The sequence below is a fragment of the Carettochelys insculpta genome, chromosome 1 (assembly GCF_033958435.1).
Source record: "Carettochelys insculpta isolate YL-2023 chromosome 1, ASM3395843v1, whole genome shotgun sequence".
Taxonomy (NCBI): domain Eukaryota; kingdom Metazoa; phylum Chordata; order Testudines; family Carettochelyidae; genus Carettochelys; species Carettochelys insculpta.
In genome coordinates this window covers 193,581,056-193,603,168 of record NC_134137.1, presented here as the reverse complement: position 1 = coordinate 193,603,168, position 22,113 = coordinate 193,581,056, and the positions used below count along the sequence as shown (strand labels likewise).

General features: G+C 45.6%; 2 protein-coding genes across 5 annotated transcripts in view; one reads left to right on the top strand and one right to left on the bottom strand.

Moving 5' to 3' along the window:
- The window catches only part of LOC142014678 (ATP-binding cassette sub-family C member 2-like), a 68,209-nt gene extending 66,798 nt beyond the window's left edge, over positions 1–1,411 (top strand). For all 3 annotated transcript variants that reach the window (XM_074997652.1, XM_074997641.1, XM_074997658.1), the window contains one exon: positions 475–1,411. In XM_074997652.1, coding sequence (XP_074853753.1) covers positions 475–601 — 127 coding nt within the window. In that variant the 3' untranslated portion in view covers positions 602–1,411. The remainder of the gene's footprint in view (positions 1–474) is intronic.
- Positions 1,412–8,186: 6,775 nt separating this feature from the next.
- Positions 8,187–21,758, bottom strand: HSPA13 (heat shock protein family A (Hsp70) member 13). 2 transcript variants are annotated; one of them, XM_074997629.1, is made up of 5 exons: positions 21,646–21,758; positions 16,884–17,224; positions 15,046–15,259; positions 13,650–13,817; positions 8,187–12,086 (listed from the first exon to the last, which is right to left on the bottom strand). In XM_074997629.1, the coding sequence occupies exons 1-5, from the start codon at positions 21,671–21,673 to the stop codon at positions 11,407–11,409; spliced, it is 1,431 nt and encodes a 476-aa protein (XP_074853730.1). In that variant the 5' UTR covers positions 21,674–21,758; the 3' UTR covers positions 8,187–11,406. The 2 variants fall into 2 exon arrangements, with proteins under 2 accessions (XP_074853730.1, XP_074853720.1); XM_074997619.1 differs by lacking the exon at positions 21,646–21,758 and having other exon boundaries at positions 16,884–17,261.
- Positions 21,759–22,113: the final 355 nt, after the last annotated feature.

Sequence of the window (22,113 nt, the reverse complement as noted above, 5' to 3'; positions counted from 1 at the left end):
TTTCAGCAGTTTGTTTGAAAAAAAAATGTGGATTTATTTAGACATGGTCAGAGGTGGTAGGCATGACAGATGATCTCACTTATCTTTCATTCCTCACCCTATCAATAGTACCATAAATAAATATTTATTAGCACTAGTTACTGACAATGAAGTGATATTTGTGCTACACTGTTTCTCATGTTTTTATTACTGAATTAATTTTAATTCCCTTTTATTCAAGTTCAAGTTCATTTAATTTATCAGAGTAAAGTGATAGCACTGTAGAATTTAGTGTGGCAAGGCAAAATTTCATTTTCTAAAATCCTTTTTTGTGCAGGAGATCATAGCTTCATGAGCATCTGAGTTATCAACTGCAAAGAGATTTTCTTTGTTAAAGGAATATGTTATAGCTAAAACACACCTTCAGTAGCTGGAAAGTATGGCTGAAAAACTAGCTCCATTTACCTCATCACCTTTTTTCTTTCTGCATTTCAGAGTACTTGTTCTGGGCTCTGGAAGAATCATAGAATTTGATACCCCACATAATTTATTACTTCAGCAAGGAGTTTTTTCTAAAATGGTCTCTGAGGCTGGGATAACAAAAGATACAAATAACTCATGAACATATTTTTGTGAAGACAAGAATGCAGTTTTTCTGAACTCTAATGCAGGAAATGCTCCAAGATTATGTGGTTAATTGTATCCTTGACCTAACAAAATGATAACGCAGTTTAGGGGAACTGGGTAATTTTAATAATCCAACTTCTTACGTGGGGTAGGAAAACAGCTCATGGTTGCTACTGTTACCATGTGTATTTCCCATTCTTCAGCCTTCTTTACAAATGTTTATATGAATTTTTCACTGGAACTGAAAAAAAATAATAAAAGCTATGTTTTTTTATGGTACGCAGTGATTTTTAGTTTAATAAAAGATCTGGAGACTATATAAATGCTTGTTAGCCATGCTAGTTAACACTCCAGAACCTTCAGCCCTTGTTGTGATTTAATCAGTTTGTATGTTAAGTTATTTAGAAAATGATGATTCAACCAGTATACTTTGTTATAAATGATGTGTTTGTGAAAATTCATTTGAGAATTGGCATTTTATTAATGTCAACGTTGATTCTGATCGGTACATGAATATTTTTTATGTTCTTGAGGGGTATATTTAGTTGCTTTTTAAAAATGGGCTTTGGAAATTGATAAGTTGAATGAGTACTACTTACTTTTGTCCACCTTACTGACCACCCTCGAGTCACATTGTGATAGAATTCTGAAATAGGAAAATCCCCAAGGGAAATATTCACTTTATACTTTAAACATGTTTGTACAAGTTACTCTTGTGCTAGACATGGCCACAGAACCTCCTTTTCATATTTGATGGAAATGGTAACAATACATGCTTTTCGTATATAAAGTACTGTAAATTATTTTCTACTTTGTTGGCTTGTTTTGTGGTTAAACCAAGGTACAGGGCAGAGAAGAAAGTTTCTGTAAGAATCCACAATGCGTCTTAAAGGATACACACACACACACAAAATGAAATTATTCAGTAGTGGTTTGCACTAATTGAAGTTCTGCTTTGAGAAGTCATTTAACTTCCCCCGTAAGACCCTATGCACACATCTGAGGTATCCGAGCGTTGGAAGCAGGGTACCTATAATTTCTGAGGTACCACCCCCTACATGCCTTTTTCTCTTAAGAAGTATGCTGGTGGAGCTCGAGCACAGTAGTGTAACGCCAAGCTAGCCTTTATCCAAAGCTTTACTCTTCAGGGTCTGCTGTCTCCCAAAGAACATTTGTTAATATTCCTTGATTTTCCCCCTCACCCCGCTTCTGGCCTGATTAGGCTTCAGGCCCCAGCCCAGCTTTATTAGTATAGCATAAACACTCATAGGAAGTCAAAAAGGCACTGAAGCTCTGCCTCCTTGTATTCAAACTGAGGTGGGCACCCTCTCATAGCAGTCTTACTAGGAATGGCAGAGAAGAGCGATCCATACATTCCATTAGCGATCCATCAGTAGAAACAGCAACTGTAGCCATGTTGGCACCAGCCAGCCACTTGCTTGGTTTGATAGTAGCTTGGGCCTCTCCCAGAAAAAAAAGATGAAGGACGGACCCAGGCATTCCTTCCCACTTTTCAGTTTTTCTTAAAGATACAATACTTCCCTGACAGAAATAGCCAGCTGTAAATAAGAGTTCCCTAAAACACACTATAGGGTCAACTTCTCTAATCTGGAACTGTCTCGTCCAGCAAACTCTGTAATCTGGCATAATTTTAGTAAGCCGGCTGACCAATTACCATGGGTGTGGCCAAGTTTCCAGTGGTCCCATAAAGTTTGTTTATAGCCACCAGTGGTCTGTACTGTTACTTAGCTGAAATTTACCCCAAATGTCTTCTAAAAGCCCAGTAAGCAGTGGAAGTGTCGGTAATGTGATTGACAATATTGACCTCCTATCGTCTGGCAAATCCTCTCATCCAGCACTGGTCAGGTCCCATGGGTACCAGATGAGAGGTTCAATATGTAATAAACTTACACTAAGATCGTTGAAAGATCAAGCTTATGCACCCATTTTCTGTTTTACATATAAAGAATCAGTGTTTGTATGTAAAATGTACCTGATGGTGCTGACATAATTCAGCTTGTCTGCTTCTTTAAGTTGCAGGCTAAATTTACTGCTGGCCCAACTCCATTCACCTGCATTTAGCTGAGTTCCATCAACAAAACTACAAGAATCTGGTCTATTTGATATTTACAAATTTGAATATGACAGAATGAAACGAGAAGGGAAGAGGCCTGTTAGTTCTTTCCTTGTTAGTGCCTTTTTAAAAAACAAAAGTAAGCATGTACAAACTTCAGTTGAACACAGTGCTTTACTATTGCCTTCTTTTGGAGCACAGACTTGCACTTTACTTCTCAGGGAAGTTAGCCCAAGACAATTGTTCCCATAGCATTTACCTTCATTATAAAGAATTTACATACCAAAATGAACAAGCTGGAAAGAAATCTTTTTAAACTCAAGTGATACTAGTTGGCAAGAGCATGTTCCAAGATGTTTGCGAAAACCCTAAGATGGACAGTATAGCAGTCAAATGCATACTGAAGTCTGGAAGTTCCATACGTTTCTAAAGCAAAGGACTTTAAGGAACTAAGTCATGCATTACCTGTTTTCTTAATGGTATAAAGAGGTGTATAGCCACTACCTTGGTTAATTTCCTTGCAAATATCAGGTGAATGTTAACTTTCTTTACAAGAACTAAACCATTTTGGAAAAAAAAAAAAGTTTGTTCTTTGTAGCAGTAAATCAGAGGTAAGAGATGTCACTTAACGGCTACGTCTACACGTGAACGCTACATCGAAGTAGCTTATTTTGATGTAGCAACATCGAAATAGGCTATTTCGATGAATAACGTCTACACGTCCTCCAGGGCTGGCAACGTCGACGTTCAACGTCAACGTTGCACAGCACCACATCGAAATAGGTGCTGCGAGGGAACGTCTACACGCCAAAGTAGCACACATCGAAATAAGGGTGCCAGGAACAGCTGCAGACAGGGTCACAGGGCTGACTAGCGCTTCCGGTGCAACAGCTAGCCTCTCCCTTAAAGGGCCCCTCCCAGACACACTCAGTCTGCACAGCATGCGGTCTGCAGAGCCATAGGCACACACCTCGAGCGATGCAGTCATGGACCCCCAGCAGCAGCAGCAGCCAGAGGTCCACACAGCCGCCCCTGCAGGAGCAGTGCTCGCCCTGCTTCATGCCATGCAGGAGGCAGCTGAGCACATCCTAGTCACAGAGGAGGAGCTGCCCGCAGGGGAGGAGGACGCAACCCCCAACCTTGCAGCACCCCCCCCGCCGGCTGTGGAGCTACCCCACGAGCACCGACTGGTGGAAGCGGTTGGCGCTCGGAGAGTGGGACGACGACCGCTGGCTCCAGAACTTTCGCATGAGCCGGCTGACATTTCTGGAGCTATTCCAGTGGCTCAGCCCCGCACTCAGGCACCAGGACACCGCCATGCGGCGTGCCCTCAGCGTCGAGAAACGGGTCGGCATCACTGTCTGGAAGCTGGCCACTCCAGACAGCTACCAATCCGTGGGCCAGCAGTTTGGCGTCGGCAAGGCCACCATCGGGGCTGTCCTCATGGAGGTAAAAGGACCCACGGGGGGAGGGGGAGGCAGCCCTGGCAGGGGAGGTGGGGGGAGGGGAGCCCTGGCGGGGAAGGGAGGGGAGGTGGGCCTGGCAGGGGAGGGCCACACACACCCTGCACACCCCTCATTGGTGCTCTCCCATGCTCTCTCGTCCACGCCATCAACGCCCTGCTCCTCCACAGGCTCGTGAGGCTGGGGGACCCGGATGCCGCCATCACGGGCTTTGCCACCCTGGGCTTCCCCAATTGCTTCGGGGCTCTGGATGGGACTCACATCCCCATCCACGCCCTGGAACACAGTGGAGGACGCTACTTAAACAGGAAGGGCTACCACTCAGTGGTCCTCCAGGCCTTGGTGGACAGCCGGGGCTGTTTCCTGGACATTTATGTGGGCTGGCTTGGCAGCACCCACGACGCCCGGGTATTCCGGAACTCGGGCCTGTGCCGCCGGCTGGAGGGGGGGACCTACATCCCCCAGCGGGAGATCCCTGTGGATCACCACCATGCCCCTCTGCGTCATCGCAGATGCGGCATACCCCCTCCGGCCCTGGGTCATGCACCCTTACACAGGCCATCTGTCTGCCAGCCAGGAGCGCTTCAACCAGCATCTGAACCATGTGCGCCAGGTGGTGGAGTGCACATTTGGCCACCTCAAAGGGCACTGGAGGTGTCTCCTCCCCCGCCTTGATGCGGGCCCCACCAACATCCCCCAGATTGTGGGCGCGTGCAGCGCCCTACACAGCCTCGTGGAGAGCAAGGGGGAGGCCTTCTTTCAGGGCTGGGCTGTGAAGGCCGGCAGGGCCGATGTGCAGCCACTCGCTGCCCCCAGTCGCCAGGTGGACCCTGAAGGGACCCGGGTCCGGGAGGCCCTGCGGGCCCAGTTCGATGAGGCTGCGGTGTGAACGCTGGCAGGCCCCCCATTGCCCCCCCCATCCTCCACAACACTCCCTGCCCCTACGCCCATGCCACAGAGCACCCCCACAACTTTTCTTGTAAATAAAAGCAGACAGTTGTTTGTCAACTCAAATATCTTTAGAACTCTTATTATCAACAAAAGACTAACTGTTTACAGGGAAAATCTAACATATATATACATATTATAAATAGGGATAAGATGAAAGGGGAAGAGAAGGAAGGGAAGAACTATTTACATGGGGAGGTAAGGATCAGCATTGTAACAGGGGTCAAATATACAAACTATTTACAACAAACTAACCTAAAACTGGGGGGAATGTATACAAAGGGGGAAGGGGGGCCACGTCCTGGGCCCCACACCCCTAAAGTCCAGCACTGGGAGTGGGCGGCCGGGATCCCCGCCTCGGCCTCAGCCCTGGCCGGGCTTGGCTGGGGGCCGGGCGGACTGGGAGATATGGCCGGCGAGTGTCAGCTGGCCCCAGGTCCCCCTCGGCGGAAGGGCCCTCGGTGGCGGTGCGACAGCGGATGGAGCAGTGGCTGGAGCAGGCAGGGCGGGCGCAGCGGCAGCTGGCGCGGCATAGAGGGCTAGGTAGTCCACGATACGGTTGAAGGTCCGCATGTAGGCCCCCCACGCCTCCTGGCGCCAGGCCAGCTCCCGCTCCTGCAGCTGGAGGCGGCGTTCCTCCACCCGCAGCCACTGCTCGGCAACCTCCAGCTGCCGATGGTGGAGGACCAGCAGCTGGGGGTCCGTCGCCGTCGGCTGGTGGTGCTGGGTCCGCCATCTTCCCCACCGTGGGGCTGGTCGGTCCTCCGCCGAGGGGCTGGCCTGGAGTGATGGCCCCGGAGGGCTGTCCGGGACCACTGACGCCTCACCGGTGCTCTCTGGTCCTTCCAATGGTGCAGCTGCGGAACACAGGAGCGGGGGAAGAAGAGTGGAGACAGCCGTTAGTGTGGGCCCCGAGCCGTGGCCCTTGTCCCCCAACCCCTCTGCTGCAGGTTCCCCATCCCCGGCCCTGGGAGATGCTGCTGTGATGGGGTTCAGGGTCCCCCTGCACTGCACCCCATCTGCTGGCAGGAGTGACTCTCACTCAGCAGGTACAACAGGAGGTTTATTAGGCAACAGATGCCCAGTTTCTCACAGAAGCGACAGTACAGCAGTCAGAGCCAGTCCTTCCAATGCGTCCTGGGGAGAAGACCCCGAGGGGTGCCCCTCTGGGGTGTAGCTTTCCCCCTCCTCAGGCTGGCTGCCTTCCAGCTCTCCCTTCCCCTAGCATCTAACTGCCGCCCCCCCCCCCCATTCAAACCCAGCTTGGCTCCTCCCTCCTCTTTGTTCAGGGCAGAGGTGTAACCTGCAAGTTGTAGCCCCAGGGTCATCCTTAGCCACTGGGAGCTATTCAGCTTGTTTCTCATATCTAGCCTGAGTCTCACATTTGCACTCCCCCCACTCCACCACATGCTGCTGCTGCTGCTGGGTGTCCCACCCCCTTCCCCCGGGGGACCCTAGAGTTTCCGCTCCCCCTAGCCTCGGGGATGGGGCATGGCACTGTCGTGCTGGGCGGGGGGCAGGCAGGGGCTGATGCACTCTCCTGAGGGACATGCCACTGCTGTCCTTGGGGCCATGGTCATCTGGGCATGTGGAGGGCCCTGGTCATATCTATTACCCCCGCCCCTCAACCCCGGGGGTGTGCACCAGGGGGGTACATACCTGACGGTCCACTCCCACAGTCGGGGGACACCCAGGGGGCAGACGCCCGGCTGGAGCTCCGCGATGGGATGGCAATCCTCAGGCCGGTGTCACTGGAGGAGGACTCCCCCTCCTCCTCCTCCTCTTCTGGTGCCCCGGGGGTGGGCTCCTGGGGGAACCCTGGGGTGCGGGGCTTACCTCCGGGGCGGAGTCCATCTGCAGGGCCTGCTGGGGCTCGTCAGCCGAGGTGTCAAGGGTGGCCGGAGGGGAGGAGGTGTGCCGGGAGCCCAGGATGTCCCTGAGCTCCCTGTAAAAGGGGCAAGTGATGGGGGCGGCCCCAGATCGGCTGGCCTCATCCCGGGCCCGGGCGTAACCCTGCCGCAGCTCCTTCACCTTACTCCGGACATGGTCCGGAGTGTGGGCAGGGTGACCCTGGGCAGCCAGGCCGTCGGCCAGCCGAGCGAACTCATCCGCGTTCTGCCTCTTGCTCCTCATTACCTGGAGCACCTCCTCCTCGCTCCAGAGCCCCAGCAGGTCCTGCATCTCAGCCTCCGTCCAGGAGGGGCCCCGCTGCCGCTTCCCAGACTGCTTGGTCCTCTGGCTCTGCTGGCTGCCTTGGCTCCCCTTGGGGGGGGTCCCCTGGGGGCGCTGGGGGGGCTGCTGGGCAGCCATGGCTGCTGACAGGGGCTGAGGGCTGTGCAGGCTCGCCGCCGCGTGTGCAGTCAGGAGCCTGCACGTTGCCTCAGCCTCCTGCAGTCAGAGCGGGGGAGGGGACCTTTAAGGGGCCGCTCCACGCGGCCACCAGTGAGCTGAGGGGCTGGAGAGAGCGTCTCCCAACCCCCCAGCTGATGGCCGCCATGGAGGACCCGTCAATTTCGACGTTGCGGGACGCGGATCGTCTACACTGTCCCTACTTTGACGTTGAACGTCGAAGTAGGGCGCTATTCCTATCTCCTCATGAGGTTAGCCACTTCGACGTCTCGCCGCCTAACGTCGAAGTTAACTTCGAAATAGCGCCCGACGCGTGTAGACGTGACGGGCGCTATTTCGAAGTTAGTGCCGCTACTTCGAAGTAGCGTGCACGTGTAGACGCAGCTATAGGCAGTTAACATCTTGCAATGCCAGTATCAGTATAGTCCAGAGCAAAGGGGCTACAGCTTGTTGAGTCAGATTTTATTTTCCAGAAACCCCACTGGAATATCAAAATCTGCACTATAGTACAGAATTTTTATAGCATGTTTCCAGTGACATTACTTGTCACTGATTCTTTTTAAAAGGGTTACACAATTCTAGATAAATGAAGTTGCTTAGGGCTGCTCCTTCATTTTTCTAGCCTGTATTGCGACCTCTTGTAGGACACTATGGTGCACTTCTCTGCCCCTCCCCTTAGCTCTTCCTAATTTCTAACAGCAATGCTTCACAGCAGAATGCAATCCCAGGGACAGAAGAAATAAACATTTGTCAGAGGTTATGTAATTACTTTTATTTTAAAAGGCTGTATATAAATATTTCTGAAATATTACATTTTCCCCAAATGCAGATGAACATTTCAACGTGAAACCTGACAAGAATATATAATATTGATGAGGTACCACTACTTCCAGGACTACATCCCCCACACCTCAGCTACATAGCTAGTTGTAAGTAAAGAGAGGCCTTACAGGACGAAAGCTACAGGCACCAAGATTTAAACAGAAGAATTAGTCTTAAAAACAGAACTCCAATCTTCAAGCACTGTCATTTAGTTAAATGAATGACCTTCATAGTAAGCTGTGCACTGGGGGAAAATACACAAGTGCAATATTATCCTTGGTTTAAAATTCAGTGGTTTGTGCCAAAATACAGTACCAAAACTAATATTAGATACAAAATAAATAATTTAGCTGACTTTTAATTTATCAACCATACAAGACAGAGTTTAAAAATATTACACAGATCATATCCAATGCATGTTAACATCTCTATGAAAAGCTGTATCCTTTTTGGAAATGTAAGTGAACAGCTCACTCATCCTTAAAACAAAATGCACTTAACAGGCGTATGCTTACGGCAATGACAAGTCTACTTGATGGACAATTTTGCCTTCCTCAACTTGCAAAATTTTAAAAGCCCTATTTTTATTACAAGTTTCACATTTTAAAATTCATCGTAAGCCCCGCTTCTAATTTCCCAAAACTTGAAAAGCTTTTCTGGTTCAGTTCTTATTACCTATGATTTGATTCTGATTTTATGCAGTTAATCCTGCTACCCCACTTTAAAAATTGCTATGAGTAAGACTTAGACCATGATAAATCCTAATTCATGCAAAGACTTCTGCATACATGCAGCATTAATATAGATCAAAGTATCTGCAAGAAAAGGGCCTGAAAAAGCATCTGCATATTGATTGTCCATTATTTCTTTGAAGGAACTTCAATTTTAAGTTTAGTCATTCTTAAAAAATAAGAGCAGTTTCAAGAATTACACACCTTTCCACGCCCTTCATATTTTGCAGTTGTGCAACCACGTATTAAAATATTTTCCTTGGTTGCTTTGGCAGGACCCACATAAATACAGGGCATAAGGGCCCTTGAAAAACAAAGAAAAGTAGAAGAAATTTTCTCCTTAGAGAAAGCATTTTTGGTTTTCCCTGGTTACAGTTCAAAAACTGCTAGCAGCACCCTCCAAAATACTCCGTAAACTCAGAGACAAGGCCACTTTAAAATGGTACAGTTAAACCATTCCATCAAAGCCATGTTTTTTAAACTAAGAACAAGCCCATTACTCAAAAGTCTCAAATGTAGCAGATAGCAAAATATTTAAAAGTCAATGGTTATTGCTTTCACACTTACAACTTATTTCAGATTTGTTAAACATTTTGATCAGTTATCTGTTGCTAGGTGATGACAACACCCTCTTTATTGAATATGGATTAAATAACAGCTATAAACAGGAATTCATCTGGGTATGTAACATTCAATTTTATCCCTACAAAGAGAGCACAATTAGACAAATCTCTTTAACAACTTAGTTGAGGCTGTAGGAGTCAACGTCTTTTCCTTGTATGTATTAACCGTCAGTAATCTAAACAGTTTTCAAAAGCAAAGGCTGCATACTGTTACAATTACATCCACATTCCTGTGCTACATCTGTGGGGTTTTTTTTCTACCAGACTACGGCTCACAGTTATCACTAATGGAGGAGGGCAGACATCAGGAACCTAAAACATGTAGACATTGATATGTCACTAAGTGTAGATTCTACCTCTGAAATCCAGGATCCTCTTGTCTGGCAACATCCATGGTCCTGCAGGACCACAGATGGTGTAGGAACAGAGAGCCCTGGTGGATGGAAGGAGGTCAGACTGGTAAACAGGCAGCTGGGAGCCCCAGACAGCCCAGAAGCAGGAGGGCCAGGAAGCTGCAGCCTGGGAGCAGTGGCAGGGCTGAGGAAGCAGGCAGGCTGCGGGGCTACAGCTGAGGCCAGTCTCACCTGTGGCATAGACCACCGAGCTCAGGCTGGGATTGGAGCCTGGGAGCAGGGGTAGCAAGCCAGGAGGGAGCCATTAACCTCTCCTGGTCCAGATGACTCCGAGAGTGCTGGACCAGGGAGGTCAAATGTGTAAACAAGAGTTGGACTTGTTTTAAGGAACTCAGTTAATAAAAAAGCTGTAGCAATTCTCTTAGGCGATGCTAATGCATTTCATGATTAAGTAAAAGGTAGGGATATGTTGGATGAAAATACATGAACACACACATGCAGAGCCTAATGTGCTTTCTAATTTCATACAAGTTTGCCTTTATAAAAGCTTTTATCTGCATGGCAGGAACTGCAGTAATAATGGTATCGGATATCTGCCTGCTGGAAAAATGTCAGAGGGACCACAGCAGCCTTTCTAACTAATGACAAACTGATCATAGGACTCAGTTAGGAAAATGCACTGTGATGGAAACAGCCCTGCAACTACAATAAAAGCTTAAAAAAAAAACAACCCTTAATTCTTTTGATTGCAGTAAGTCTGTTAAAGAGACGACAAAGCCATGAAGAGTATCAGTATTAATACTGTGCTGTTATAAACAGCAGCACAAGAATCTTAAGTGAAGCAGACAAACAGTATTCATACAGGAAAACTACACTTAGGAACGTGCTGTGAAGTGCTCAAGTGACTCACTCGAATAAATAAATTTAAGATGAACACTACCTGTGCTATCTGCATTAATACTGCTACACCTCATCTCACAGTAAATACAAATATCTAGAAATGCCCAGAGCATTGTGACAACATTATCTACATCACAGGTTCAAGCTCATTGTTACATTCCACTTCAAGTCTTCAGGGTCTGCTAATAAAATTTAGCAAGACAATGTGTGCATTTTATTGGCAGTAGCATGTTTTCACAGCTATCAAATTCAGGTTTTCATCTCACATCCAGTCTACAACCCAATCAGGCAGGGATAGGTTATGAGTTCAGGTATGTGTGTGTCACTTCAGGTCCATTATTTTTGAATTGCTAATCCCTTTAAAACATGGTCGAGCCAGCGCACAATGAATGATCTAGCAACACAAATGGAACAGAATTTAACAGGAAGATATTACATGGCTAAGACTAGGCTTCATTATTTGTTGGGTAAGTCTGTGTACTGTCATGAGTACAGTTCTTGGAAACAGTGAATATTGGAATGTGACAACAATAAAGTTCAGTTGAAGTTAGTTTTTCGTAAATGCCTATTAGGAATTTCTACAGCACTGACTTGAAGGGGCCAAGATCCTGCAACAATCCCAGCTTGGATAGCTACACCAGTTACTACTGCCAGATCAGGATCTACAGACGTGTTGGGTTCCTTTCCAAAGAACTCTTGAATAACTCTGCGTATGCGGGGAATGCGGGTGGAGCCTCCTACTAATACAATCTCGTCCACTTCAGTCTTGTGTAGATGTCCTTCCTTCAACACCTGCTCAATGGGCACAAGTATCTTCTGAAACAGGTCTTCATTCAGCATCTCAAACAGTTTTCTTGTGATTTCTGTTTCAAAGACAACTTTGACAGTGCTACTCTGTGTTTGTGAAAGGTCATCTCTTAGAGGGTTAGTTGTACTTTCTTCTAGTTGTGAAGGTTTGTCTGGAATTAAGTTATTCATTTTTATTTGTTTTCGTTCTGAAAGTCCTTTTATGTCCTTTCTTTCTGGCATGGTAAGAGAAATAGTGACAGGAGAACAATTGTGTAGAGTCAAATTTAACTTGACTGCTTCCACAGCCTGCCTAAGTCGATGTATTTCTTCCTTTCTGGAGGGCACAGAGCCATACATTTGATCAATTTGATCATATAAATACTGCAGCAATCGCTGATTAAAGTCCTGTCCTCCAAGTTTGTTGTTACCTAAGACATTAAAAAAAAAAATGTATGAAACAGGTCACTCTCAGTATTTCAAAAGATGCCCTTTGTGTCACGTGCAGGACATTTTCAAGGAACAACTATGATGATACAAAAGGTCATGGCACTGTGAAAAAATGTTCAGCACTACAGTCCTGACGGTGATGCAATCAGAAGAATAACCATTTGGTGGTATTTGTTTTGAGAAGCACATTACACAGAAATGCAAGAGTGTTCTCAGGTTCTCTGCTTCAATAAACATGCATGCAAAAGCAAAGGGTTGGGGATTTCAGAGGAAGTACCTTGGGTTGGAACTCTTTATGGTCTTGTCCATTCCACTGGAAAACCCAATATTCAGTCTATCTTTTTATTTCAACAGAAAAAAGGAGTCCATATTGTCCAACAGAACCATGTTGAAATGGCTGATTGCATTTATTACTCTCTTTTGCCTTCAATGGACAGTGAAGCAGGTGTCAAAACTCATTGGCTGTGTCTACACTAGCCAAAAACTTCGAAATGGCCACGCAAATGGCCATTTCAAAGTTTACTAATGAAGCGCTGAAATACATATTCAGCGCCTCATTAGCATGCCGATGGCTGCGGCACTTCGAAATTGATGCAGCTTGCCGCCGCGCGGCTCGTCCAGACAGGGCTCCTTTTCGAAAGGACCCCGGCTACTTTGAAGCCCCCTTATTTATTTATTCTATGAATAAGGGGACTTCGAAGTAGGTGAGGTCCTTTGGAAAAGGAGCCCCATCTGGACAAGCCATGCGGCGGCGAGCCGCATCAATTTCGAAGTGCCGCGGCCGCCCGCATGCTAATGAGGCGCTGAATACGTATTTCAGCGATTCATTAGTAAACTTCAAAATGGCCATTTGCGTGGCCATTTTGAAGTTTTTGGCTAGAGTAGATGTAGCCACTGAGTCGGGGAACATCAACAACAGTACTCAGCCTCAGATCTGTCTGAACCCAGGTCATCTGCAAAGCAACTGTGGATTACTACTTTGCTTTGCAAAGCATCACTGCCAGAATTTTTTGCCAAGTAATGAATCAGTCTGGCATATCTGTGTTACAAAACCTATTTCTGGGTTAAGAGCATGTGATCTCTCCACCCCTTACCATCTGAGCTGGAGTCACACACAGAAGAGGACTGTTATAAAGCACCTTTCAATGACAGGACAAATCCCTTTAACTCAGACAAATGGAGATAGTAGAATGCTTTGAAACACCATTAGCTCCAAGCACAGCAATGGTAGCATACACAAATGTGCCAGTTATCTGTGCACAATGTTGACAATCACAATTTGGTATGCTAAAAATCGACCAAAGAGGGGATGCATTTCTCTCAATTAAAATCAGTTTCAAAGTTAATTTTGTAATTACAGAAAGTAGGGCTAACCTTCTGCAGACCAACAGACCACTAAAATTTAAGGTGTGTCAATTTCAACACATCAGCTTTAGCATCTCTTTACAAGTGATATTTTTGTAACAATATGTATTCACTGAAATTACCTAGAACTAATTTATTTTAAGGGGGGGGACCATGTTCTATGTGGGTGACATCTTTACCTGCCATTGCTCGTGTCAGAAACATGCCTCCTTGTTTATTCAATAATGAGACATCCAAAGTTCCTCCACCCAAATCCACTACCAGAACATTAAATACATCAACTTTATGGAGACCATAAGCCATAGCTGCAGCAGTGGGTTCATTAATCACCCGCAAGATCTCCAACCCTGAAAAAACAAAACAAGTTAATGTTTTCTCCACATTACTTACAACTCTGCAGTACAGTAGATGCTGCATACTAGCAATATCAGCAAAAAGCTGTCATTGTCCAGCAGTTGCTGGTAAGCAGACGGCATACTTGCAAGGCTGCAACCATGGAAGGAAGCACTGGGATGTACCTCCCCTAGTTGCAGCCCTTCAGGAAGGACAGAAGTAGAGAAAGGGGATGCAGCACAGAAGCTGGGACTTTCTACACAAGGCTAAACAGCTGCACAGGACTTCTCTTGCTTTCCGGGACTCATTATGTCCCAGGGCTCCTTTACCAGGATGCAGTTCCCTGGTAAGGCACAATCCAGAAAGTGCAGTGAGAGACACAATGCAGCTTCCAGCTTACTGGGTACAGTTATCCTCTCTGCTACTGCCCTGCCCACAGCCCCCATCCCAGGCCACAGTTCTTTACCTCCTAAACACAGATAGGTTTGCCAGGCTGCAGCAAGGAAAAGCAAGAATGAATACTTACTTCATTGGCTGAAGCCTTAAAAGCTAGCATACGGTTGTGGCCCTTCTTCCAAAAACCAAAAAATCCTAATAAGCACAATGCAGTTGCCAATATCCAAATCCCACTAAATTAAAGTCAATAGGACATGGTCTGGTTAACAGCAACATTTTGCTGGCAACCAATGTTAATATCTGGGCTGCTCTTAAGCAGATTCTATTGTATGTTTAAACAGAAATTCTATTAAAACATTCCATTAGTGTCAAATTGAAGTAATATGAGGTGTCAGAGAAAGTTCACAGGGAATGACATTTGCTAAAGCTTTCACTTTTTTGATTTTAAGAAACTTAGGCTAGCATTCTTAAATTACTTTTAGCAGCAGTCTATCAAAGTGAAAATTTACTGACATTACTTTCACTTTTTTTTTTTCAAAGGAGGAAAAGTGGGATTTTTAATCTTGTTTTTATTTGAATGTTATTTATTCCCATGACCTTTCTCTACTTGAAGTTTTCCAAAAAAAAAACTATTTCCTTTAGTGATACTTCAGCACACAAACTGTACTTTGTGTCATTGAACGTTCCCTGCTGTTCCTAGTGATTGCTAATGCTCTATAAAGTGATTGCTCAAGTCTTCTGCCACTGACTCTGTAGCTATTTTACATTTCACAAACAATTTTGTGTAGATAAGTAACCCTCAGGGCCATGCGAAAGGAGAAAGTACCAGAAAGACAGATGCATCACCTGCAAGGTTAGCTGCCTTAATAGTGTAGTTCCGTTGTCTTTCATCAAACTCTGCTGGTACTGATATGACAGCTTTGGAAACTGGCATGCCAAGGTACTCCTCTGCCATCCTCTTTAATTTCAATAACAGTTGAGACCCAATATACTCAGGTGAGACAGTATATGTTTCATTTGTTGTCACTGAAAATTCAGCTGCTCCATTGTTGCTGAAAATCTGGGGAGGGAAGGCAGCACAACCCACAAGTGAGAAACACAGTCCACCCTTCATTAAACAAAATCCTTTGGTGAAACTGTACTTGGATATGTAGAACACCTGCTCCCTCCAGAATCCACTATGAGTTATGAGTTTGCCAGTTGAAAACGATCTGAAACATTTCTCTTTACCTGTCATTATAAATGATATGGCACGAACAAATTAAAGCAGACAGAAAATGTGCCTAAATTACTTTTGTCCATTTTGCCCAAAGACATCAGTCAGTCAAAATCCCAAATTTGGCTCACGCAATATCAGAATTAATAATCTTACACAGTAACACATTTGAGGAATAAAAATGGTTTCCGATGCCTGACTTAGGACCCATTGTTAAACATATTATTGTGTTAGTTTAGTTTCACCATTACTAAAACAGATAGTTTTGGAAAACTGGTAGTTTCAGGTCCACTTATAAGTGAACCTCATAAAAAGACTCAATTTCGCATGTATACATTCAATTTAAGTGTAAAAGACTGGCCATCTATAATCATGAGAAACAAATGCACTAAGAACAAACTACGAAAAGCGCGTATTACATGATGCGTACAATGCAATAGATATTTACTGGAAAATGCTATTTTGGTTAGCATCTTAGACATTTTCAGTAAAGCCCTACTTTGTGTGTTGTGACACAAAACAAGGATATAGCTCCAATAACTATTGAGGGAAAGCTACTGGAACTCTAGAAATGCACTACCTGGGTTCATTTCTTGTATGAAGTAAAATTAATGAAAATTTATGTATTCAGTAGAAAGTGAGCTTCCATTTCAAAGAATATTCTCGCATATTTCAATATTCTCCTATCAGAGGAACAGAGTCACATATGTATGGTATTTATAAGCCATCAAATCTAGTAAGTTCAAATTGAGATTTGTCAGTGTAGTGACTCCCATTTGTCAAGGTAGTCACTCCTGTTTCCTAATACTCTTCTCTCAGATTTCTCTTCTGCCATGAAAACAGTTGTTTTGCCCAAGTTCCATATCACACTTCTCTCTGCCTCATGCAAGAATCATAGGTATAAAAGTAACACAGGATATAACAGACAAATTCAAAATTAATCTAAAAAAACCTGTACAAATGTTATTTTATCTCTATTTTAATCCATATTCTGGAGATAAAAATTACCAACATTTAAAATGTAAATAATTTTTTGGATTCCACCATAGTTTGTTCCTGAAGCTCTACATTCAGGGTTCTGCATTCTGATGATCAACATGCCAGATAAATGCAACTGGATCTGCTCCCTCTGAACACTAGATTGTACCTCCCTGGTCTGGGATGGTCCAAACTTGACAGGTCCCAAACACGAGAATTTGCTGGACAAGGGGAGGTCAAGGGCTTCTGCCCCCAGCCGGTCCAAACTCCCAGCAGCTGCCCCTGCCCCAGTCTCACACTCCCCTGGGGCTACTCAGGGACCCCAACCAGGCTGCGCCCATGGGTGCCAGTCAGAGCCTAGCCCTGGGACTCTCTGGTCCTGGAATAAGACCCGGTTGCCAGATGAGAGAGTATTGGATTTGAGATATACAACCTGGATGTGTGAAAACTACAGTAGGGATTGAATCAGTGAAAACTGCCATCTATTTACCTTAAATGGATATCTGCTACTTTCATTTTTCAGCTCTTCGGGAGTGAAGATTTTCCCTATGAATCTTTTGGCATCGTATACCGTATTCTGTGGATTAGAATCCGCTAATTCCAGGCCATCATATCCCACATACACATCTGTATCTGTGAATGACACTATGCTTGGTATGCTATTATGCCCACTTTCATCTGCAATAACTTGCACCTGCCCTGTACCAGGAAGGAACACGGCAACAGAGCAGTAAGTGGTGCCAAGGTCAATTCCAATCACTTTTGGTGTAGGCATAGGTAGATACTGTTGTGCCAGATAGCCCGCCAGCAAAAGGGCCAAGACAGCTGAACCTGAGAGAGGGATAAGAGACAGCGTCAGTGCTCCCATCCCAACAAATCTGGAAGTCTTCAAAGCTTTAAAACTAGTTGGCCAAAACAATAGATGTTAGTTAAGGCTTGATAAACCTGATAGCTGAAAGCCGAACTGATGTCTGAAGAAATTAAACTGAGCATAAAGTAGTTTCACATTGTGATTCCACTCTCTACTTTCAGATCAGAGTAAATATATACTGAGATTAATATACTAGTATCATACTGTGTGAGAGGTTCATGCCGTTGCTGCATGCATTAATCTCACTTGAAATATCTGTATTCCATGCTACATGGAAATACATGCATTTTGCTTTACAATCTTCAAAATGCATGCTCTGAACTCATGAACCCAGGCATGGGAATTGTGTCTCTCTCCACCCCTCTGTGCCCCAACCCACTAAATAAAAGTTTATCTAGATTAAACAAGCTGTTAAGGAACATCATAATACAAAGGATTAGTGAAGGATGGCTCTATTACACCTATTACATACAAGGGGGCTCTTCAAACAGACTGGAAGGCCAAAATCGAAAAGATAAAATAGGGCCACAAAAAAAAATAAAAATCATATCTTTTTTATTTCAGCTCTGGCTGTGTCACTGACATTTTACATTAGACATCTCCAGGGGACTACCCCTTGGTCCAGCCTGAAACTGAATTGCAGGTTACTACCTCTCATCTTTAGCAACCATAGGTGGTAATTCATTTGTGCGTATAGGCTTACTTGCACCTCTAAAATGACTTATTTGTTTTTCCCCAGGTAATAAGCCTTTAGCTAGTTTATTACAGGACTGGCTACAAGTGTTTAGTTTAAGATCTAAGGGCAGATGATGAGGGGTAATTAACTGGTCTCTTTGGACTGGGAGCATCTTGAATATTTTGTGATTTTTGAGGTAAGAGATCATTTATCACATCAAGTCCAGCTTGCCTGGGTGCCAAGATAGACGGAAAAGTCTTCGGACATTGATTTGTGACTCCATGTTAATTCTACTACAGAGGCCCAGGAGTTCATGTTTGTTATTGAGCTGGTGAAAACTTATTACAGACCATAGCTGTGTCTACACGTGCACGCTACTTCGAAGTAGCGGCACTAACTTCGAAATAGCGCCCGTCGCGGCTACACGCGTCGGGCGCTATTTCGAAGTTAACTTCGACGTTAGGCGGTGAGACGTCGAAGTCGCTAACCTCATGAGGGGATCGGAATAGCGCCCTACTTCGACGTTCAACGTCGAAGTAGGGACCGTGTAGACGATCCACGTCCCGCAACGTCGAAATTGCCAGGTCCTCCCTGGCGGCCATCAGCTGGGGGGTTGAGAGATGCTCTCTCTCCAGCCCCTGCGGGGCTCTATGGTCACCGTGGGCAGCAGCCCTTAGCCCAGGGCTTCTGGCTGCTTCTGCGGCAGCTGGGGATCCATGCTGCAGGCACAGGGTCTGCAACCAGTTGTCAGCTCTGTGTATCTTGTGTTGTTTAGTGCAACTGTGTCTGGGAGGGGCCCTTTAAGGGAGCGGCTTGCTGTTGAGTCCGCCCTGTGACCCTGTCTGCAGCTGTGCCTGGCACCCTTATTTCGATGTGTGCTACTTTGGCGTGTAGACGTACCCTCGCAGCGCCTATTTCGATGTGGTGCCGCGCAACGTCGAAGTTGAACATCGACGTTGCCAGCCCTGGAGGACGTGTAGACGTTATTCATCGAAATAGCCTATTTCGATGTTGCTACATCGAAATAAGCTATTTCAATGTTGGCTTCACGTGTAGACGTAGCCAATAACACCAATTTTGTGTGTGTTTTTTTTTTTCTCTCTGTTTTTTGACGGTCTGCCTTGTGGTAATACTCAACAGCATGAACCTCTCACACAGTATGGTGCTAGTATATTAATCTCAGTATATATTTACTCCGGTCTAAAAAGAGAGAATGGAATCCCAACGTGAAACTACTTTAAGCTCAGTTTCATTTCTTCAGAAATCAATAACAATTTTGCATCTCTCACTTAAACCACACTGGTACTCACTGAATACAAGGACATAAGATTTGTGAAAATCAACAAAAAAGGAATAGTGAATAAACAATGCTGCAATGTACTCTATACATACTAATTAATCTTTAATTTCTAAAGTGCATCATGTAATTATAATCTTTGCATTACAGATATAGAAAAATCAAAGGCTAAATGAACTGTGCAAGGTCATACAACAAATCAATGATATAGCCAAAGAAAGATCCAAAAATTCCTGGTTACTAATCCAGAATTCAAATGACATCTATTTCACTCTCCTGCTTTCTTTGAAGATTGTGGCAATATAAATATACATACAAAATGAGTTTCCCATGTTAATGAAATATTAATCAAATATCGTCCAGAGAGAAATAACATGATGCACTAGTATTGGGAATTCATTCTAAGCAAAAAAAGACAGCATGGAAGATAGCAAAGAGATGGGAACGAAACTGTGGACAAAGACAAGATGAGTAAACCCACTATGTAAACAGGGTCTCAGAGGAAAGAGCAAGAAATTTATACTTCATAAATTGCAGAAAGTAGAATCAGCAGAGTGAAGTGACAGGAAAAACAAAGTAGGATCAATGGGCAAGCATGACGCTAACCATGCATTTGTGACAGATGGTAAAGGAAACGTTATTTTTACAAAAAATTAAAGACCTACAACCCATCCTTAATCAGGATGCCACACTCCAGAAGGCCCTAGGTGACAGGGCTGTTCTCTCCTACAGACAACCACCCAACCTTATGAGGATTCTCACCCACAACCACAGTCTATACCGCAGGAACACCAGTCCTGGAATTTTTCCTTGCAACAAAGCCCGCTGCCAGCTTTGTCCACATTATCTATACTGGAGATACCATCACTGGACCTAACCAGGTTACTCACAGAATCACAGGCACATTCTCATGTTCCTCAACTAACATCATATATGCCATCATGTGCCAACAATGCCCAGATGCTTTGTATATTGGGCAGGCTTCAAACTCTCTTAGACAAAGAGTTAATGGGCACAAAAAAGACATAAAAAAACACTCCTGATCCACAAACCAGTTAGCCAGCATTTTAATGGAGTGGGCCATTCTGTTAACAACTTAAAAGTTTGAGTCTTACTGAAGAAGAATCTTCATAACACTCCTGAAAGAGAGGCTGCTGAACTCTCTTTTATATTCAAATTTGACATATTAACACATGGTTTGAACCGGGATGGACATTTTCTGGGTCATTATAGGGGCTCATTTGCATACTTGGCTTAATCTAATTCTTGACTCTCCCCCCTCACCCCTTCTGCCCCACTACTCTGTGATTTGCTCACCTTAATAATTTTTTTCCTGATCTGTCCACCTTGATTACTATTTTTGGTTCTCTGTGCCTTAAATATTGAGTCTGTTCTGGTATGGCTATGGTCCAAAGAAGTGGGTCTGTCCCACGAAAGCTCACCTAATAAATTATTTTGCTAGTCTTTAAAGTGCTACTTAACTTCTTTTTTGTTTTGGTAGCATACAGACTAGCATGACTTTCTTTCTGTTATTTTTACAGTTATTATTATTCTCTATGTTTGAAAGATGTTTGGGTGATACTCTGCATAAGGGACATACCAAATGGTTATGTCACACACAAATGAGTCCAGCATAAGTAACTGCTGATAGGATACATAAGCTTCAGCTGATAGGAATAAGGGTATTTTGATGTTTGCAGGGTCCTCCCAGAAAGGGCCCCGTGTGCATGAGCCGCGCGTGAGCGAAACACGGCACTTTCAAAGTGCCACCGCCAGCAGCATGCTAATGAAGCACTGAATATTCACTTCAGCACCTCATTAGTATTCTTCAATTTGGCCATTAGCATGGCCGTTTTGAAGACTTTCCTAAGTGTAGACACAGCCATGGGGAGTAATCAGATCTCTGTGATTTGAAATCATAGAGGCACTTGAAAACTTACAAGTGGAAAAAAAGCTTAGAGCCTGTACAAAATCAAAAATACGGAAGAGCTTTTTAGCATAATAATTAAAATTTCAAACAACCCTCTGACATCAGAATCCGGCGTTAATTATGACGACAGGCTCGTCTCCACAAAACTGTTTCTAACTTGCTCATTAGGATACCAGGAAAATGCCAAAATAAGTGTGTCGACACACGGAAGACGTAAACCGTGTGAGCGCTCACAGGCAAGCAAGGCCTGAGCGGTGCTCGTCAGGCTCGTGGGATGCAGGGCTAAGCCGTCAACCCTGACACCCCCCGTAGTCTGAGCCCCTCCACAGGGGGCATCAGCAACGCGCCCGTGACACGACGGGAGCAGACCCCGGTTCTGCCGCCGCTGTCCGCCCGGTACCACTCGCGGCCCCGGGGCGGGGGCGACGGGACCCCGCCTCCAGCCCGCGCTTGATCCGGCCCGGCCCGGCCCGCTCACCCAGCACCGTCATCATCTCGCCGGCCATCTCCCCGGCTCGCCCCGCGCTGCCGCTCTGCTGTCGCCGTCACCCGGCTCCCAACTCGCGGCGGCACTTTGCTGACGCGCCTTTCCTCCCGGAGCGCGGCTGGGAAACCCCCTCTCCGCCCGCGCGGCACCCTGGGAGATGGAGTCCGCTCGCGGCCCTCCACCCAGTGCCGCTGAAGAGCCGCAGAATCCAATAAAACTACAATTCCCGGCAGCCAAAGCGAGCGGGAGAGTGAGTCCCAGATTAAAACGTCACCTCAGACACGTTTCCAATCAGCTTTGGGACCCTGGAGCGTCACTCTCGAGCGCGCACACGTACGAGGTGTTCTGGGGCTTGGCTCGCAGTTCCCGCTGGGTCGGGTAGTTTCAGTGCTTGAGGCAGGGTGTTGGAAGCGCTTCTTCCCCACGCTCACCGCCAGCGCTGTGCGCCGGCCCCAGCAC

Bases quoted from the DNA above. Each gene is read 5' to 3' on its own strand.
- HSPA13 (XM_074997619.1), bottom strand. From the start codon at position 17,261: ATGGGAGCACTGACGCTGTCTCTTATCCCTCTCTCAGGTTCAGCTGTC. The intron at 15,260-16,883 runs GTAAATAGATGG...TTCCCTCCCCAG, and splicing joins GTAGCAGATATCCATTTAAG to ATTTTCAGCAACAATGGAGC. The intron at 12,087-13,649 runs GTAAAGATGTCA...TTAATGTCTTAG, and splicing joins TCTGACACGAGCAATGGCAG to GTAACAACAAACTTGGAGGA.